At 47.8% G+C, this 19,284-nt stretch overlaps 1 protein-coding gene across 5 annotated transcripts in view; it reads left to right on the top strand.

The window, feature by feature from the left end:
* The window catches only part of LOC128891148 (mushroom body large-type Kenyon cell-specific protein 1), a 98,193-nt gene that overhangs the window by 56,877 nt on the left and 22,032 nt on the right, over window positions 1–19,284 (top strand). For 2 of the 5 annotated variants that reach the window (XM_054150412.1, XM_054150404.1), the window contains exons 3-9: window positions 6,803–7,716; window positions 8,651–8,968; window positions 9,541–9,780; window positions 9,970–10,049; window positions 13,883–14,315; window positions 17,289–17,529; window positions 18,097–18,973. In XM_054150412.1, the coding sequence (XP_054006387.1) occupies window positions 6,803–7,716; window positions 8,651–8,968; window positions 9,541–9,780; window positions 9,970–10,049; window positions 13,883–14,315; window positions 17,289–17,529; window positions 18,097–18,973 (3,103 nt within the window). Of the gene's footprint in view, window positions 1–6,785; window positions 7,717–8,650; window positions 8,969–9,540; window positions 9,781–9,969; window positions 10,050–13,882; window positions 14,316–17,288; window positions 17,530–18,096; window positions 18,974–19,284 lie in introns of all 5 variants that reach the window. The other 3 variants (XM_054150417.1, XM_054150428.1, XM_054150439.1) reach the window with 3 other exon arrangements.

Raw genomic sequence — 19,284 nt, forward strand, 5'->3', positions numbered from 1 at the left:
CTTTGGCGGCTGGCTTTTCCTCTTTCTTTTGCCATTCGTCCATATTTTTCGCAACGGTGCACGTACACGAATTTATCTACAATTATCCACGAAGATTCACACTTCTCTGTTTTTGTCGCGCATAACAAGTTTACGTAATAGAAAATAACGGTAAGGAATGCCCGCGACATCCAAGGTCTTGTTCGCGTGTCCCTCGCGTTTCGGTCCGACTTAATTCCGTTTCGATCACTACGACATCCGAGGCTTTCGAACGAGCCGCGATGCTCGTTTGACTTTCGATTCCGACCGTTTCGAAACCAAACCGCCTTCTATCCTTCGCGATGAATGGATCAGCGACACGACTCGTTGACGCTTCGAGCGGATACACGCGAGGCCCCTGAAACGCAATGTTTCGTCAATAATTCTTTAGGTGTGAATATCATCGGGTTATTAACAAGTAACCTTCGGGGAGTCTATCTTTGGCAAGCATCGTTTCGAGATCTTAATGAGGCACGGCTGGGCTCCATACCTTGTTGAGAGACAAGTAACGCTCGGAGGATTTCGACATCCATCTCGCGTTCTCTGTCCTTTGCTCGCCACGAAAACCGCTAACCGATCTCTCGCCGGTGAATGGGAATCTCGCGATCGTGCAACAAAGCGACGCTGATAATATACTCTCGGGTAGGCGACCAGGAACATTATTTTTTCATAGCGTCGGAGACGAGGCTTCGAACTCTCGACGAAACACACTCGGATCGTTGCAATTAAGCTATCGACGTGGATCGCATTAAATGCAATAACAGTTTTCCACGGACGGTCTCCGTTACCGCCACGCTCGTTCGCGACGCAACGCGTAAAGCCGTGCACCACGGATTCATTCATCGAAATCGCGGACCTATTTCTCGGCCTTATCGGTTCCCAGATTTCGATTCGTAGTTCGCGACTGTACGAATACTACATAGTTCTTCCTAAAATACAGGCTTTACATTTTCGACTAATCGCTCTTAACATATTCACGTCGCCTCAACTTCTATTCCTGGTTACGAAAAAATTACGAAAATCTGTTTACTTTGTACACTACATATTTCCAACAGTGACATTTCGAAACATATTCTGTCATTTTTATCTTCGTTCTATGTATAGTAATTTGCGATGTACAGCTTCGGAATTTTATTATTTTCAGTACTCGGTATTAGAAACGTAAAATATCTGCCGATCGCGTACGTGTTAAAGAAGCGCATCCGATGATCTCCGATAGCAAGTCATCGCGTCGATTGAGCACGCAACACGTTACCGACGCTTACTTCGTTTTTTGTTGGTTGTTCCGAAGCGAGTTCGGTGTCACCGAATCGCGAATTTTCGAAACTCGGACGCACCGACCTCGGTCGAAAGCTAGGTACCGTCTGGCACACGGAGTCGTTATCGCAATTATTTCGTTATTATCGTCCTGAAGGCTTAGCGGCACAGGCGAATCGCAAGCGAGTTTCGGACAAAGGATAGCCTTGTGCGTCGTGAGAGCCAGCTGCGGCCCCACCATGCCCGACCACCCATTTCCTAACCTTCTACTCTCGTCTAAACCGGATTGCCATTGGTCGAAACGGGCGGACGATTAGTGACGGGACCAAGGGAATAGCACCAAGACGCAGGACCGTGGGGGGAAATATAGCGCGCGCGCCTGAATCTAAAATTGCGGCTCCGCCATTGGTTGGATGGGCCCCGAGGCCATTCGATTTAGAATTGAAGAATGGTGCCGCTATATCCTCGGCTCGCGGAGGACGCCCGTCGAAAGTAGATTCTCTCCTTCGTTCTCGAATCTTCCTCATTTTGATTCTCGATTTATCAACAGAACGACCGACGAGATCGCTCTGCGGACGCGCGCACATTTTTCTGCTCCAACGAGATTTCATTTCTTATTATCGTGGAACATGCTGTAGGCTATATTCGACTTCCATCGAAATCTCGCCTCGCCTTAGCCCTTCGTTGCGCAACGTCCTCGATCGCAACTAAATAAAATCACGTGAATCGATATTTATCAGTTTCAAATCCACGTTTGGAACCCGCGAATAATTATAATTGGTCTGAAATTTAAATTCGCGAAGCTGGTTACGTAAACGATCGTCGTGATATTTTCTCAGGCAAAAACTACAACACGATACGGCACACTTTCCTGAAATCGAGAAGTTCGCTTCTACCACGAGTAAATGTCGAAGCGTCGAAAAATTGTAGTTTCCCTCGTGAAACAATTTAACGGTTGGAAAAATCCGAAAGTGGAAGGAACGATCGTTTCGTACGTCGCCGGGGGAAGTTCCTGGTGCCAAGTCTGCGTCATTGGCTTAATCCCGGGCGTGGTCATCTGCCCTACTTCTTCTTCCTCTTAAATGGCACGCGAGATAAGATTGGTTCGGCACCTCCTGCCTGGAATTTCATCCAGAGGCGCGCCAGCCGTCTAATTACTTCTGAAATCGATCAAGGACTCGAACTTTGCTCGCGGTGAATATCCAACGAAGAGCCGCTCGTTCTTTGGACGATGCTGTTCGCGGAAAATGTCAAGTCGCGGAGTTGGTAACGATTGAAAACCAACGGCACACGTTTCGCCCGACTCCGATTTTTCTTGCCTGGAAAGTTAACCAATTAGACGGCGCTGCTCGGAACGCGCGCTCCCGACACCATGAACGACGACGACAAATCCGTCCCTCTCGATTCGGTGCAGTTTACGTCATTAGGAAACGCCTTGCAAAAGACACTCCGTCTCAAGCTGTTTCTCTTTCTTCACTCCGTTTGCTATACCGTTGCGTTTTGCTGGATACGTTCATTCATTTGGAAATCCGGATCCCGTGTTTCGCCGCCCACTCGACGAAGAACACGGAGTGAGAGGAAAAAGCGCGATTACTACCTTTCCAACCGGATTATTCTCTTCGGAGCCCATTGATTACATGCAAGGTCGATGATGCTGCAACCAGTAGACGCAGATAGAGATAGACTCCGACGCGGTTAATCAGACCTTTCGAGGAAAAAGGGGAATCTTAACTCGCGCTTCCTATCAAAAGCGCATCGACTGCGGTGTGTACCTACACTTCATTCCGGGCCAATTGTTTCTCGCCTTTCTACGAGCACCGTGGAATCAAAATCGGCCTCGTCCAATCGAATCTCCAAGTCTTTTCGTTCCTAGTATCGTACAGCACGACGATAAGTTAACAAGATCTTAGTTTCATGTTACGTTGCAATAACCGGTTTTTCGGATAATCGACGTTGTATACATTTCCGTTTTCGTTATTAATTCTCGTTCGATACAAGCCAACGTCATCGTACAAAGAAACTTTTGCACTTCGCTCCCCCGTCTGACCTCTCGCGTATGACAAATGCATCGCGTTTCGTTTCATCGTCCGCGATAGTGGTGCTAGATGAGTTGCATTTGACGTCACCGAGGAACAAGGTTAAATTTAACGCAGAGAAAAATTTCGTGCGGCAATCGTCTTATCCTGGACAGATTTTCATGACTCACCGTACAACCTTGGTGTTCAGCACGTTCCCGTGAGATGATGATTCGTATAATTGCTGCGGTTGTCTTGGTGCACGCTCGGTTCGATTACGAAGAAGTTTGAGGTTTCCTCGATACACCGATTAGCGTATTACGTCGATTGCGCTTACTTGTGCAATTTACGTTCCTCGTGTCGATGCATTATTAAAATTTTCGATCGCAATGCATTATTAAAATTTTCGATCGCAATGCATTATTAAAATTTTCGATCGCAATGGGCGTGACATTTTGCCCACTGTAAAACAAACCGATCTCTGATTGGTCGTCTCTTTGATCCGCGTCGTCGGTCTACGATCCGCTGTTTGCGGATAATCGAACTGTACAACAATTCACAGAACGAATTAAAGAATGTTACAGTGGTCTCTACGAAAAATAAGTCACGTTGATTCGAATCCACGATCTCGGGATCCACGGTCGACTGCTTTTCGTTTGACTCCTTATTCGTACGAGGGACGCGATACTACAATATTTTCGTCTAACCATTGTGTACGATACGCTGGTCTATCGTATGCATTGCTTCGATGACGCGTGATCGAAGGAAACCGATCCAACTCGCTCGCGTGAAAAGCTATAATTTTTCCAATATCGCGTACTCGCACAGGCTGCGACAATAGCCGTGTGTTCGCGCATTTAAAACTCACGAGAATGTAAACAGTGGCCGAAAAGAAAAAAATAATTACGAAACATGCCGGAATGGGTAAAAAATAATACGTTTCGATCGAGCCCCCGCTTAAAGTCTGCCTGTACAAACTCAGCCCTGACCGTAATGCTCGCCGTACGTTTTTCTGACAGCCGCGCGTGCAAGCAGATACGTCGCGGCGGCGACGACGCTCGGCGCAGATCCAGTTCGCGTTTCCGCAAACTGGCATTATACCTGTATTTGATAAGCTGCGTGGAACTAGAGCGTTTAAATAATGACCGTGCAGACGGCGATGGGCTACCGCGATGGGGGCGTCGCTATTCGTTCGAAACGTTCGACAAACAATAATAATTTATTCAGATGTTTTTCATTGCGCGCACTCCTTTCACGGCCTAGCGAGCGGTTAATTCACCGTCCCCGATCAATGTTAGTCGAACGACATTTCCCAACATTTTTTCACGCGGTAGTCTAAAAATTTCAGCAACGCGGACACGTACAGGGTGTGGCGAAGTAACAAAGTCAAATAATTCCGACTAGAACTCTCGCGAAACTCTCTCTATTTTGAAACAAGATTCAAATACTACGAACACACTTAAAATATCGCTACTCGAAGTTACTCATCCCTGATCTAGACCAATTAGATCGCAGAAATACCGCAGACCACGCGAACGCGACCAACTGCTAGCGAGAATCAAGGCATCCCTTTGTTTTTATCGCGCGAAATATTTCGAGAAGCTGGAAAGGAAGAGCCTCGACAAGGAGGGAGCGAAACGAACCTTCTTTTTGCCTCGATCGAAAAGCGTGCAAAGGGTGACGTAGAGGCGGGAATTCCGATCGCGCGAATAGGTTTCACGCGAATTGATTCCCAGCGCGATTCAATCTGCAAATTCTTCGGCGTCCAGGCTCGTTCGGCTCCTCGAGAAATGACGCGAGTCCGGGTTTAATCGGCGCGACTGTCCTGCGCTGGCTGGTCGACAAAATCAATCCGGTGAGAAACAAAGGCGGCAGCCATGAAAAATCGCCTCCGCGCTCGATCTTCTCGCGCACGCGAATCCTACGTGCACATGCAAATATATTTACGTACATTCATCGGTTGGCATGTGCTCGTGGCGCACGCGACGACCAAATGGCGTGACAGTTATAGTACATTTGCGGGACGCGTGCCACCGTACCGGGTGTCTGCTTAGAATCAATTGACGGATTCAAAGTGGGATACTCTACGGTGAAACCACACTCGCGAATGGACGTGTACAAGGCACACAAATTTTCGAAGAGATTCGATCCATCCGCCAGTGACGCTTACTCTAACTTCGCGGCTCCGAAACGGTTTGTTACCGTTGTTCGATACGATGTATTAGGTCATCCCAAAAATTCATGCAACTTACTCTTCTGCTACTCAAATTAATACGTGAAACATACCCTTAACCCTTTGCGCTCGATGGATTTTCTATTGAATCAGATCCAGTGCATTTTTATAATAAACTTCTGTAAAACCAAAGCCTCTACTTCGAAAAGAAACATCTACAAACATTCGTGACTCAATTTATTATTATTCCAATCAATAATTACCTGTATTTTAATATGAGTAAAATTGAAATTGTACGTTCAAAAAGTCACTTTTAAATTACATATGTTGCCCTAGAGCAGCTTTCTGACATAGTCATAACGTCACTATAAAATTTCTATAGTTTTTTTTATTAAATATTGGCACAATCTACGGTACGAACTTATGGGATGGCCGAATACGTCCAGAATGATGCTTAGCGTTCGTAGAGCCTCTCGTCGCGACGCTGCTCGCAATTAATTACGTCAGAGCGCAACGATAACATTCAACTATTCGGCCTTTGGATAAAGAAGCGGAAAAATTCTGTTATCGCTTCGTCTATCGTTGGCCACAGTGGCAAATGCAACCAAGTTTGAATCAAGCGTTTACGGTGTTTCGGAGAATACGAAAAAGTTGCGGCGGGGGACGGGACGATATTCGCGGAAGGTCGAAACTCGATTGCAGCGGGAGCGTAATCCTCGCGATACGCGGTGAAAAACAATAGAGGAAATATTACTAAACGCGTTCGTAATGCGCCGGCAATTTCGTGTGCTGCAATTTTCTTGGTTGCGACATTCTGCCAGATTCTACTGGGACGTGCGTGCTACCGCTGTGTCCTTCAAAAAACCACCACATCCGGTCGGTTTCTCGAGCATGCGATTTTGGTGATTCCGACATCGGCGTACGTTACCAGAATTATCGCGGTCAACGGATCTTTATATTCACGCGAGAAACTCGCTTTTCCGTGATCCGTCGAACCCGAAACTTCGCGCTAGTTCGCTCGGCCGCGATGATTTATCGCTACCCTCGCCTCGATGTCGCAGCCACGTTTCGTTCGGCTCTCCGGCGTACAGCGTGTTTCATTACGAGCGGACGATTCTTTAACGGACGATCGTACACAGAAAATCGAGATGAAAGTCAGGAGCGAGGAATATCTTTTTCCAAAATATTTAGACTCCCTCCTCCTATCCAATCGGTTCCGTGTTACCGGAGCTACTTTCACCCCCTTGGTCGCGGTTGAAAGAGGTTGAGAAACACCGGCATAGGGGTTTCGGGTAAGCGGTGTTCGTCATTGTTTGATGTAGTTGCGGTGGTGTCGCAGGTCTGGAACGGGTAGCGGAGGAGTTAATGGGCCGTAGGAGATGGAAGCAATATCAGGACACCCTGTACAGCGGTACTCGCAGCAGCGAATCACTGACGACACAGCCCCACCACCGGCTCTACTCGGCGTTCTCGTCGTCCTGCGACCCGGTACCCGGGAACTTGGAACAAATTGGGCTGCGTACGCTACATCCTGCGTCCTCCTCGTTACCCACAACGATAACGACGACAACGACCACGGCGTCGGCTGCACGAACGACGACGACAACACCGCCAACGACGGCGACGACGACGACGACGACGACGACGGGTCTGGTCAAACAGGACAGCTTGCAGAGGCATCCTCTGCAGAACCATCATCACCTTCAGTCCTCGGCCCAGGATCACCACCGACACTACCAGCAGCAACAGCAGCAGCAGCAGCAAGACGATCCTCGCCGCCTCAGGCCCGAGGAGGTAAAGGTCGAGGTCGGCGAAGACGAGTACGCGAACGGCGTCGCGCGAGAGGAATCGACAACGAAAGCAACGGACTCGTCGACACCGACCACGGTAACGGCGGCAACGACGGCGACAACGGGAACGAGCATCGTTACCACCATCAGCACCACCGCCACCGGCACGATAGCGACGATCGCGTCGGCGAACACCACGGCTACCATGACCACGGGAACGACCACGATTCCGACCAGGCGAAGACGCAAACGCCGGCAGAACGACGGGGACGGTGCCACGGACGACAGAGAGGACGACGAAGAAAACGAGGAGGAAGAGGACGGACGGGGGCAGAGCGAGGCGGAGAAGCGGCTCAAGCTCGACCAGGATGCCGACAGGCCCATCAGCCCTCTCAGAATCGACAAGGATCGAGCTGCTCGGGATTATCCGACTGCCAACGCTACCGACACGGAAGGGACCAAGGTTCGTACCCTCGTTGTTTTCCTATATTTACGCCACCCTTTGCACTCGAAGCCATTTTGTTGCAGAATACGCGAAGAGGAATCATGTTGTATTAAATAATGTAGCATAAAAAGCATGCAACTTATTGTAATGCTACTTTGATTTATTTGTTCGTGCCACTTGAATGGAAACATCCAAGTAAGTGTACGCCTTTGAAAATGTTGTCTGATCTCTGAATTTCCAACGTCCCCTCAGATGGTACATCCGAGTGCAAAGGGTTAACGCTAAACCTACCACGACCGGTCGAATGACTGTTTCCAAATTTGTGTATATAGTTCTAATATAGGATACATGAATTATCTATATGCAATTGTTTCGTGCACTATTCGATTTAATTCAATCGTAAAATATTTTAGAATTTAATAAATACAAATGGACGTCGGTAGGTTTAATGATAATTTCAATACACCATCGTATTTGTGATTTTTTTTCGAGGAGGAACGTATATGAAGTACTTATTGAAATAGACTAATCATATTTGAATTCATTTGCAGGGTTTGGAAGCAATTGGGTAGATGATTTCCTTAAATTTTGCATTCGTTAAAATACCCATCCTCAGCAGTGCTTATTTTATCCTTAACATAACTAACGACACAGAGAAAGACAGCAACTATACAACAACTGTATAGTGACGTATGATATTTAGTAGTTCGAGTCGTGCATGGTAATCACTAAACTATGATCCTCTTTCTTTGGAAAAATTACAGATAAGGTGGTGCATTGAAATAACGATCGATAGTGTAAGGTGAAGTCGAATTTGATCGGATCCTACCATCATAGAATTAGTTTTAATTCAAGTTTCCCAGGTGGAACACATTTGTAACAGCCTTTCCAATCCCACTCGTTGGTTGAAATTACGAATAACTCGGATCACAACGAAGGATTTTTGTCGTAGGAACGAACGGAAGAAGTCGCGTTGGATCGGACGCAGCCGGTGACGCAGGGCCTGCTGAGAGTAAAGAAAGAGGAGGAGCTCCAAGAAGTGCCAGGTTCTGGAGGCGGCCCGACGATATTGACGACACCGTCGGTAGATTCGGATGGGACCAGGTCAGGGTTGCCGTGTCGGGAGGTTGAAGCGGCGGCTAGGAACGCGGTGGCGCCGTTTCTTATTGGAGGCCGACGCACCAGTCCACCGCCGGAAGACTGGAAGCCATTAGACAAGTGTTACTTTTGTCTGGATGGCAAGCTACCGCACGATGATCAACCGCCCCTCGTAAGTATACCTTCCGAAGAAGGGTGACGTCTTTACTTGCACTCGGTTTTCTTTCATGGCTCGTATCCCGCGTTACATCATGGTTATGGTTACACCGCGTTCGTAGCGTCGACCGAGAATAACCTAGATCGCGTTCCGTGGGTACGATTCGGGTGTCGGCGTTGAACAAGCGCGGACTTCTTCGCACAGCGCATAATTAATCGCTCGGAAAGGACAACGTCGTGCGACAGCGTTACCGATTCTCGAGCGTGACGGGTGCGATACGGCGCAAAATGTTCAATTTTTTATTATTTCTCGCCCCTGTACCCGGCGTCCGCGGGGCTTTGATCGCTTTGACGCGACGCCCTTATAAAAGTTTCACGAAGGTGACCGGTGGTCGTAGACCCGTACCTTGTGAAAAACGAATTTGATCGGGATTCGATCTGTCCGCCTCGTCGAAGAGGACGTTCCCTTTTCCATGATCGTTTCTTCCCTCCCACGCCGGTGGTAATCAGTTCCTTTCCGTGCGTTTCGTCGACCAATGACGACGAGCCGGACCTGAGCATAACGTTCCTCGATGTCGCGTCCTGCAGAGTCCGCAGAGCGACAGCAGCAGCAGCTCGCGATCGGCCGAGTCACCGATGTCGGTCCAGGTGGATCCAATGGCGGCTTCCGTGGTCGCCGCGGCTCTCAGCGGTACCTACCCCACCTTGCTGCCCCAGTGGTGTCTGCCACCAAGGGAGGCGCGTCTCGTTGGGGTACAGGCTCATCAGGACAGTGCAACGCCGGTCGACCAACCGCTCGACCTCTCGGCCAAACCCAAAAATTCTCAGGTACGTGTGTGCCTTCTGGCGTGGGTAGATGGAGACGAGTTCTGTCTCGAGAATCTCATTCGAATCAGTAGTCGTCGTCTTCGCATGCTCGCCCTTATGTCAACGATAAACGATCGATTCGGTGCATATTCCTTCTGACTGAGTGAAAGCGGTATGTTATCGATTGTATCGTTTCCTTTTTTGTCACAGGACAACAACATATCTCTATTGGAGCAACAGAAAATACCTCTAAGGATGCCCGCAGGTATCGACCCCAAGAGTATCTTTAAGTAAGTAGCTCTCTTTCATCGTAATCGACGTAGACGATTAAGCTCGCGATGCACCGACGAAAGGACAAACGTTTCGATTTCGAATCTTCGATCTCTTCCGGCGATCGCGACACCTAGCCTCGTTCGGTCCGATTAGAATTCGTCGGCCGTGCCTGGTAACCGAAACGAGAGGCGCGTCGATTCGCGGCAGTGTTATCGCGCGACACGTTTTACACCTCACGGCGAGACGAAGCTACCTCTGATATAGATATTTGCATTCCGCGCGGGCAAAGGAAAGCGTTGATCGCATTCCACGCCGTAGTATGGGGCGCGGATTCGAGTTAAACGACAATTTAGTGGACAACACGACGGTGGCAGGCAGGCTGATTATACTCTTCGGATGCCGCCTATCGTTTTAATGATGACACCTCGCCCGTTTGCGGTGGATACTTTTATATTGTACAAAAGTTGTATTTTATCCCCGCATTCGAATCTATAACAACGCCTGCACGAACTGGCAATTAAAAAGTTTTCCTTTCGCTGGCCGCTTATTTGCAAATTTTTCCGCCCCCGCGTGTCCTATTGTTCGCTAGATACTCGTTACGACAATTTACTCGGGAGTCTGTAATATTTTTCCTTTTTTTTTTTTTTTTTATTTTGCCATCGTCTGAAAACGTACGCAGAAGTGGACAAAGCTAGGTTAAGATTATTTATTTACACGAAGCGTTGACCATATCTGCGCGTTAATCGTTTCAACCGAATTCACGATAGAATTATCGCGCTCCTGGGAACGTTAACCCAAAGGTACGCCAAACGAAACCGCCGTGTTTCGTTACATACGAAACACGCGGCTATATCGAACCGAGCATCGCGTTCGTTCCAAAGGGTAACTCGAAAATTAAAAAGAGAAACTCGGCGTTCCGAATCGGCCGTGAAAGTGAATCGAAGATTATCGGAAGCGAAACCTATCATCGACGATCCGTTCTTTCCGACGAATTTCGCGTAAATGGAACGAACAAGTAATTCTACGAACGAACGAATAACGTCCTCGAGCGCCGATACGTTTGATAAAAAATGGATACGACGCGGACGGTCGAAGAAGTCGCGAGAAGGAAAACGAAAGAGAGGAAAGACGAATAACGCCGGAGAGTCAAAGTCGCGAATCGTGTCCGTACGTTGCCCTCGTGTTTTCGCTGTTTTCCCCGCGGAACATTTTGCGCGTCAAATTTTTATCATCGTCTATTATTAGTCCACCGTAATCTGCACCTCCTGACACATCGAAGGCACAAAGTACCTCGCGTGTGTCGTACGTACGTTGCACGAGAAAGATCGCCGGTCGACGGGAAACGCTGGAGGGAAGAAGATGGAACGCGAGTCTCGGATCGCGTCAGCGCATGCGCGCCACCGTAATTAACGATAAGATAGCCCGCCGTCGAAACCGCTCCAGTAAAGTCGAAATTAGAAGCTCGAACGATCAACCGAATCGGAATTATGTCTACGCCGGTGTCGAACAATTTTTGAATCGACCGCGACTCGATATCGCTCGAGAACGATTATCGGTCTCCTTCCTGTTCTGCGATCGATGCTTTCCTTGTCGGTGCACCTGAAACCCGACAGATTAAAATCTCGAACAATTACGAGACGATTCTGATCGATGTGTTCACAATTTCGTCTGTAGAATATCAAACTTTGTCTAAAATTTTATCAAATATCCGTGAATCTTCCGAGCGTACAGACCGAGCGAGTACCTGATCTATGCGAGAAATCGATACCCGAAGAAACGCTTTTTAGCTAGTCTAGACAAAGCGGGGAAAAAATGTGAATTTCTTACGGATGGCGAAATTGTAATCACTCGCGAATACGTAATCACCTACCTTACCCGACATACGGTGTCCCGACGTCGCTGTTCGGAGATACGAGTCTCAAACACGCGCAATGTCATTTCTAGAGTTTTATCGCGCAATTACTGCATCGACAGGTGCGAAACTCGCGAAACAAAGAATGAGAGATTGAAGATTTCTAGCGAGCTGACAGCTTACGTTTCGGACCCTCCCGGTCGGGGGCAGAACGGTCGAAATGCACTTTTATCAGTTTGCTTCGCTGCCCGACAGAGAATAGGTCAACGAACCCACCAAGGGGGGGACCACAGTTCCTACGAGTCACCGGTGAGGAGAGGGAGAGTTCTTAGCGCGATGAATTCTTACGGTTAATCTTATCGTCAAACAGTGAGACAAATTGCAACGGCCCCGATAGCTGCCATTCTCGCGTCACTCGATTCTTCGATGAATTACTCACCCGCTAGCGAGCGTTGAAACTCAACGTCAACTAAACGTCTGGTTTATTTTTCGTCGAGGTCTCCAGAAAATCCTGCTCGTTTTTATTAAACGACGAACATTGGAGGTACACTATCTCGCGAATGTTAACAGATAACACAGCACGATAACGGATAATTATCGATTTTTGCAAATAATACCATGATACCCCCTTTGCGTCGTTCCAGCTATCTAACCTTGACGAATCAAGCCCCGGAAAAGCTTTAATCGTTCCATATTTCCTAATCGAACTAAATATATAGCTGCTACCTGTACAATTTCGTAGATCGAATTCGTGCCGACGCATCTTTACGTTGGAGATCGAAGTGTTAACGAAACACAGTTGGATCGATTCGCTTCTGGTCGAGACACGTGCGGGTACCGCGATTGCCACGTGGCCGTCGAGTACAAACACAAACCGCGATACAAGTTAGCCGATGAACCACCTATGCACGTGAGTCTGCGGCACGAAAAGTACCCGGATAACCAAACTTCGTTACGAACGATGGCTTTCCGCGCATATCGGTGCTCTGCGGTGGTCAACCAATTACCGAGCTTCCACCAAGCGTACATAGATTCAAGTCTCCGGAGAACTTGCGATCGCATACCTTTGGAATAACCGTTTGTAAACGTTTGCCATCCGTTGGTGCATCGGTTACGTACAGACTCAGACGCCACTAGTGTCTGTACGAAAAATATAATTAACACTAAACCTATCGACGTTCGTTTGTAACCATTTCTTATGAGACAAATGACTAGTCTTGGAGACACTTTTCTCGATTAACCCTTTCGCTATTATCGCCGAATATATCCAACGCCGATATGACAATATGAGTAATTTTTTTTTTTCGTAATTTGTATTTGTTCTAATATTCCTCCAAAGGGTTATATACCCTTCGCTTTCACTTACAGTATAAGCGACGCATATAATTAATACAATTTTCGATCAATTTTTCCACATACTAAAACTATCAAATACATTTTTGTTACGTTAGATAGTTTCATTAAGCACTGTCACTTAACACTTCAACGACTGTGCATATAAAAGTAGCCTGACAACGGGCAACGTGTACACTTTCGGCGAACGCTTCCGTTCAGTGGCGTTACTCCGGCGGAGTGGGGAGCCGTAGCGAAAGGGTTGAATGCAAAAATATTTTGCATGGAACTACATTGAAAATTTAAAAATTTGAAAAACGTCATTTGGTCGTGGTAGGTTTAGCGTTAAGAAATGTGTACCCCTTTCTTCTTCCAATAAAATTTTTACGAATGTTTCGCTGCTCATCGTATTTAATGTTTGAATTACTCTTTAACCCCTTCAGCTACGACCACGTTTGAGACTCGTGGTCGGATAATCGGGCCAAAACTGATTATCACGAGCCTGGCCCGTGGTGTATCGTTCGAGAGAAATGTGAAGATCGCATTTTGGTACCAGGCTGTCGGAGCATAAATCGTAGCTTAAGGGGTTAAATGTCTAAGCAAGCCCTGTTAGATGAAGAAGAAATAGATAAATAAGTGGACTAAATGAGGTGGATTGTGTTTTAGTTCGTGTTATCGCGCGAAACCGCGTATGACCGGGCCAGTGTCGACTGTGGCGGCGGCAGCAGCTGCAGCAGGCGTCGGTGGTGTCCCCGTGGTGGGTGCGGGGGGTGGTCGGAGGACCTACACCGAGGAGGAGCTCCAAGCCGCCCTTAGAGATATCCAGAGCGGCAAGCTCGGTACACGAAGGGCGGCAGTGATCTACGGAATACCGCGTAGCACCCTGCGCAACAAGGTCTACAAGCTTGCGATGGAGCGCGAAAGGGATGCGTCCCTGACTAGCACCCACTCACACCCTCACGAGCCCGGCGCCCCAGCCACGACCACCACCACCATCACCACCACCACCACCACTACTACTACTACTACTACTACTACAACACCACCAAATACGACCCAAAACGCCTCCGCGACCACTCCGCCCCCGCAAGTGGACGAGGTAGGTTTTGGGGACAGAAAGCCGTAAGAGAAAGACGATAGAATACAAGAGAACAAGCGTGATGATACGATACCGTTACCTGATTTTTACAATTACCTTCGTCTCGGTGGTCGTCACCGTCTGCCACGGAGAATTCGTGACACGTACGCTCTCGAGAGAATTGAGAATTGGCAAAGACTAGGATCTCAAATAGATAACGAAGCGTTCGGCTATGGAAAGCGTAGGGATCGAGTAAGGACAGCGTAGAGGACGTTTCGAAACCCCGCTTCTTCTGGCACCGGTGGCACGAGTTTCGTTCTCGGTTACTCTCAGCCATCACGATCTTTTCGTATATCGTTTAAAGGGGGAGTCTGGTCTAGCTGGTCTAAAAAATCGATCCCATTTTTTTTTTTTTTTTTTTTTTGCTTAAAAATCTTCCTAACCATGTGGAGAATGCTTTCGCAAAGGTCTACAGTATGTTCTTGGAAGTGCAGATTACCTTCACACAGCCGTAAGAATAGAAGAACTCTAGCTTTTTTACAACCGAAAACTTATCGAATATCGTAGCTCGTCGAATTTTTATCCGATTCACTTGATTCAAAGTTTAAATTCGAGACTTGCAGTCTTGAGCGAATTCTTCGCTTGCCACTACTGTATCTATATACATATGTATATATTGAAATTAAATCTTTAGTGTCAAATTTTCTTTTTCGAACGTACCTCGATATGTAAAAAAAAGATTCATGAACGAAAATAAATTATACGTTAAATCGATATGCATTGGAAAAGAACCTTGGGTGGACCAGACTCTTCCCTTAACGATTGCAACGTCCGATACTCGTATCAGTGACGGTAGGACGAAATCGTAGATTCGAAGAACTTCTGTTCAACTACGTCTCATTTTACCCGACTCGATTATTTCTCGACAATTTTCCAGTCAATCGCGCGTTTCCAACAGATGCACGAGTTACTGTTTATCTTCTTTTTAATCTCGAAGCATTTCATTTGATCACCCACCACTTCGATTTCCTTGCGTGCATGCGCAGAGTCGATTGCCGCGTTCGAGTCGAGGAGATTTTCATACCGATTCTAAAGTATGCGACATTATCCGCACGCGAATATTTGTTAGCTGACTCGAACGTGTCGCAACAGACTGTGCAGTTCCTTTCGAGTTCGGCAGACGTTCCTACGTCATTAATCACAAGTTATCGGACGTTACGTGGAAAGATTACGATAGATGCCTTTGGACGCGATTCGTCTTCGGCAAAAGATGACGCATCCAGGGAAAACGAGAGACGAAACAGCTCGACGAATACGACAAGAAGGAAGGGGAGATGAGAGAACGATATAACGAAGGGAAAATGTCGAATAATTAACTCGCGAATAAATACCGCCCATTTATATCTAACAATAAGTGTGGTTTTGGTTAGGAAGAACGAATGGAGCTTCCCCAAAACATACCTCTGCCACGGTGATCGTGGAATTCGCGTGAACCGATCGCACCGCGCCGTCGAAGAGGCTCGAATTTTCCGTTTACCTTGGCCGCGTCGTTCGAACATTCATTTTTCCGGTTCGGTGAAAAATGAAGAGGACAGCGAGCGAGAGGAAAACAAAACCGACTCGTTGGGTGGTCCGACAATGGGGAGAAAATATCGGTTCACGTGCGGTTCCTTATCGGTCGCCGTGATGCTCAGTAGTGTCGAATGTTTTTGCATGGGCTGTTTAACTTTTTTTTATCTCACTATTTGTAGTTTAACACACGGCCACTTGGTCTTGGCGAGGTTGCAAGACTCGAGGTAAGTTTTCGAGGCGTTCGTTTCGAGCCGAGAGGAAAATGCCTACCTTCTTGGACGCGACGTTCGCGGTTCGCCCAGCCCCTCGAATTCGTTGTCACCAGTGTGCTTTTTCAACCTCGACACTGTGCATCCTCGATGTATTTTGTACAGACGGTTGCGCTTCGACACCAATTGCCCGTTTCGTTTGTGAACGAGGGAATGTCAGGATTTTACGTTGAAATTTTTAACGAGACTGTCCTTAACCGCAACGTACGTCTGCCTATTTTTACGTTTAGCGAGGCATGCTGACGGGTGGCTTTTCGAACAGAGATCGTTTCGAAAACGTTACGCCTTGTCCTAGCTGACAGTCGTACGGCGACAAAATCGCTTGCCGCAGACCTCGGCTACGAACAATTTCGTCGCCGCGCGACTGTCAATTAGGACACAGAGTTGCGCGTGCGAAACTATCGAGGACTAACCTTCCAGAAATTGTGTCCGAGATACTTTCGATCGACTTCACACGATGCATGATACGCGGGACAGTTTTGGGAAATGAACGTTCGATCGTGTATTTTCTTTTCCACGATGCTCCGTCTGGTGTCATTAGGAGAAGCGCAGACAGTTTAGTTTTGGTAGATCTTTTAGTTTGAATGCATGTAAGTACTTTGAATAATTTTTTGCGAGGTAAGTGTTGGTGTGTAGCGTCGGGTTCTTCTCGCTCGTCGAGGAACAAGACACTTTCGAGCTGGTTCTCAATTTTCGATCTTGCCTTTCTCTTTCCTTTCGCGCGTAAAATGGCAACGATAGAAGAGAGAATGTTTCGCCGCGACTAAATCGGCCAGAGCGTTTTTATTTCTTCAGTTTTACCGTTTGTTTCGTATTTCCTTTGTACGTTACGCTTCTCCGCGTGAATTCTATCTGGCAATTCCTGCATGACGCTTGGTCATTCTGCATTCGACGAAAAAGAAGTACTTACATGGACAACCGACACCGTCACAACACAGACACACGCATACAAACACAGTAGAACGCCTCTCGACGAAATCACAAAGTCGGAGATGTCGTCGTCAATAAACAGTCGCATCAAAGAAATTTCACGACCAAGATGAACCGTAAAACGACTTTCCTCGAGGGGATATTATTGTCGATAATCTGTACTTAACGTTGTTCCCCCGCGTCAAGGTGTGCAGAAAACGTTAGAAAGAAATATTCTTAACAGGTGGACGACAAGGAACTATCCGGAGCCGAAGAGGAGAAAGAAGTCGAGAAAGCCTTGCTGAAGCCGTTGTTGTCTTTGGAAGATCTCGTCAGGTTCTCCGCTCTCGAAGGAGGCGGCGGGGATTCCCTGAGAACTTTGCTTCAACGGGGACAGGAAACGGGTGCCGAGTGGCCGGGTCTCGAACACGCGAATATCGGTCCGTACATACAGAAGATGCTTGCAGCGGCCGCGCCATTCAAAGGTGAGAGACCAACAAGGATAATCGAACGACACTGTACATTACATTTACGTTAGTCTTGTCTTTGGTACACGTCTATTGGGATTCACTGACATCCATCTATCAGAGGGACCAGAAAGTAATAGAATTTCTTTTACATTAAATTCAAAGAAGAAAGTAATATCTCGGTCGAGTCTTCGGTCATCGATTAGGGGATTATTAAGTAGAAAAAGTAAAAATTCTTAAAAATGTTCGCGTCCGTGGGATTTGGGTTACCTCTGTCGGAAGCTAAACTATTTGGTTCGCTGACTGGGCAACTAGTAGTCTACGCGAAGGACCGAGACGAAAGTTGAAAAGTGTATTACGAGCTGGTAGGTCTTCGGAAATCGATAGAAGCCAGGCCCCAGTCGACGGGTCGGTGACACTTTTTCCACCTTTCGAACGGAACCTTCGTTTAAGTTGCTCGAACAGTTCTCAGGGGGCTAATCCGAGATTAAGACAAATGCTCGTAGGCGCGAGGAACCCGTAACGAAAAATAACCCACCGTTTCCTCTTTGCATCCGTCCATTGAACGATCGTCTTGTCGCTTAGGTATGGAGACGCAAGACTATCGCATTCCAGAAGTGATGAGGAGGCTGATGAGCGAAGACAAGAGGCTAAACAAGAGCGTAAACGGGGACCAGTCGCAACCGCACCATCATCAGTTTCATCATCAACAATCCCACTCGACGCACTCTCAAGCGCAGACGCAAGCGCAACAGCAACAACAACGCGGCCCGATCACCAACGACGACTTCAATCCCAACATCGAGGAGGAGGCGAGCGACAGTGGTCAAGGCAGAGCGATTCTGAAGATTCCGTCCTACAAGCCAGCGAGCACCCCGGGATGCTCCAGCAAGAACGGCGAGCCAACTTCCGCCGCTTTCGCGCAGGGTTTCGCGGCCGCTGCCTCGAGTCCGGGTCTCCTGGAACGGGCCAGCCCCGCGTTCTCGGGCACCAGCAGCCCCACAAACTCCCTCGTGGGGAAAACGGGGGCCGTAAACTTCCGCGACGTGATAGCGAAGAGCATCAGCGTGAAATTCCAAGAAGGTCAGCCGGTCACCGCGGCAGGAATCGCCGGATGTCAGACAGCCGGGGTGGTGCAGTCGCAGCAGACGATGATGACGGACCCGAGTCCGTTCAAGAGGGGTCGGTACACGCCGCCGCAGCCGACGACGCAACAGGCGCAATCGCAGCCGAAGCCGCAGTCTCAAGAAGCGAACAAACCGAAACAAGCTACCGGTGGCAAAGGGACAAGACCGAAACGCGGCAAGTACAGAAATTACGACAGGGACAGTCTCGTCGAGGCTGTACGGGCTGTTCAGCGAGGCGAGATGAGCGTGCATCGCGCAGGCAGCTATTACGGAGTGCCACACTCCACCCTCGAGTACAAAGTTAAGGAACGGCATCTCATGAGGCCGAGGAAGAGGTACGTTCAAACGCAATACCTATCCAGACCTGGGTAACTTTTATTCGAAAGAAGGATCGTCCGAGTATTAACACGTTCGCGACGGGATGTACCATCGGTGGTATGGTATAGATGAACTATTGTCGCGTCGTGGCATTTATACAACTGATTACTGTGATTATCAAATTTATTTATATTTTTATTCGTGGTATTATTTCAAAAAATCAACTAAATATCGATATATACATCATATAAATCATTCAGACCTCGTCGCGAACGTGTTAAACCGTGATTCTATTCGACGGTTCGCCTTGCCTTATTTTAAACAATGT

The sequence above is a fragment of the Hylaeus anthracinus genome, unplaced genomic scaffold (assembly GCF_026225885.1).
Source record: "Hylaeus anthracinus isolate JK02 unplaced genomic scaffold, UHH_iyHylAnth1.0_haploid 0, whole genome shotgun sequence".
In the NCBI taxonomy this organism is placed as follows: domain Eukaryota; kingdom Metazoa; phylum Arthropoda; class Insecta; order Hymenoptera; family Colletidae; genus Hylaeus; species Hylaeus anthracinus.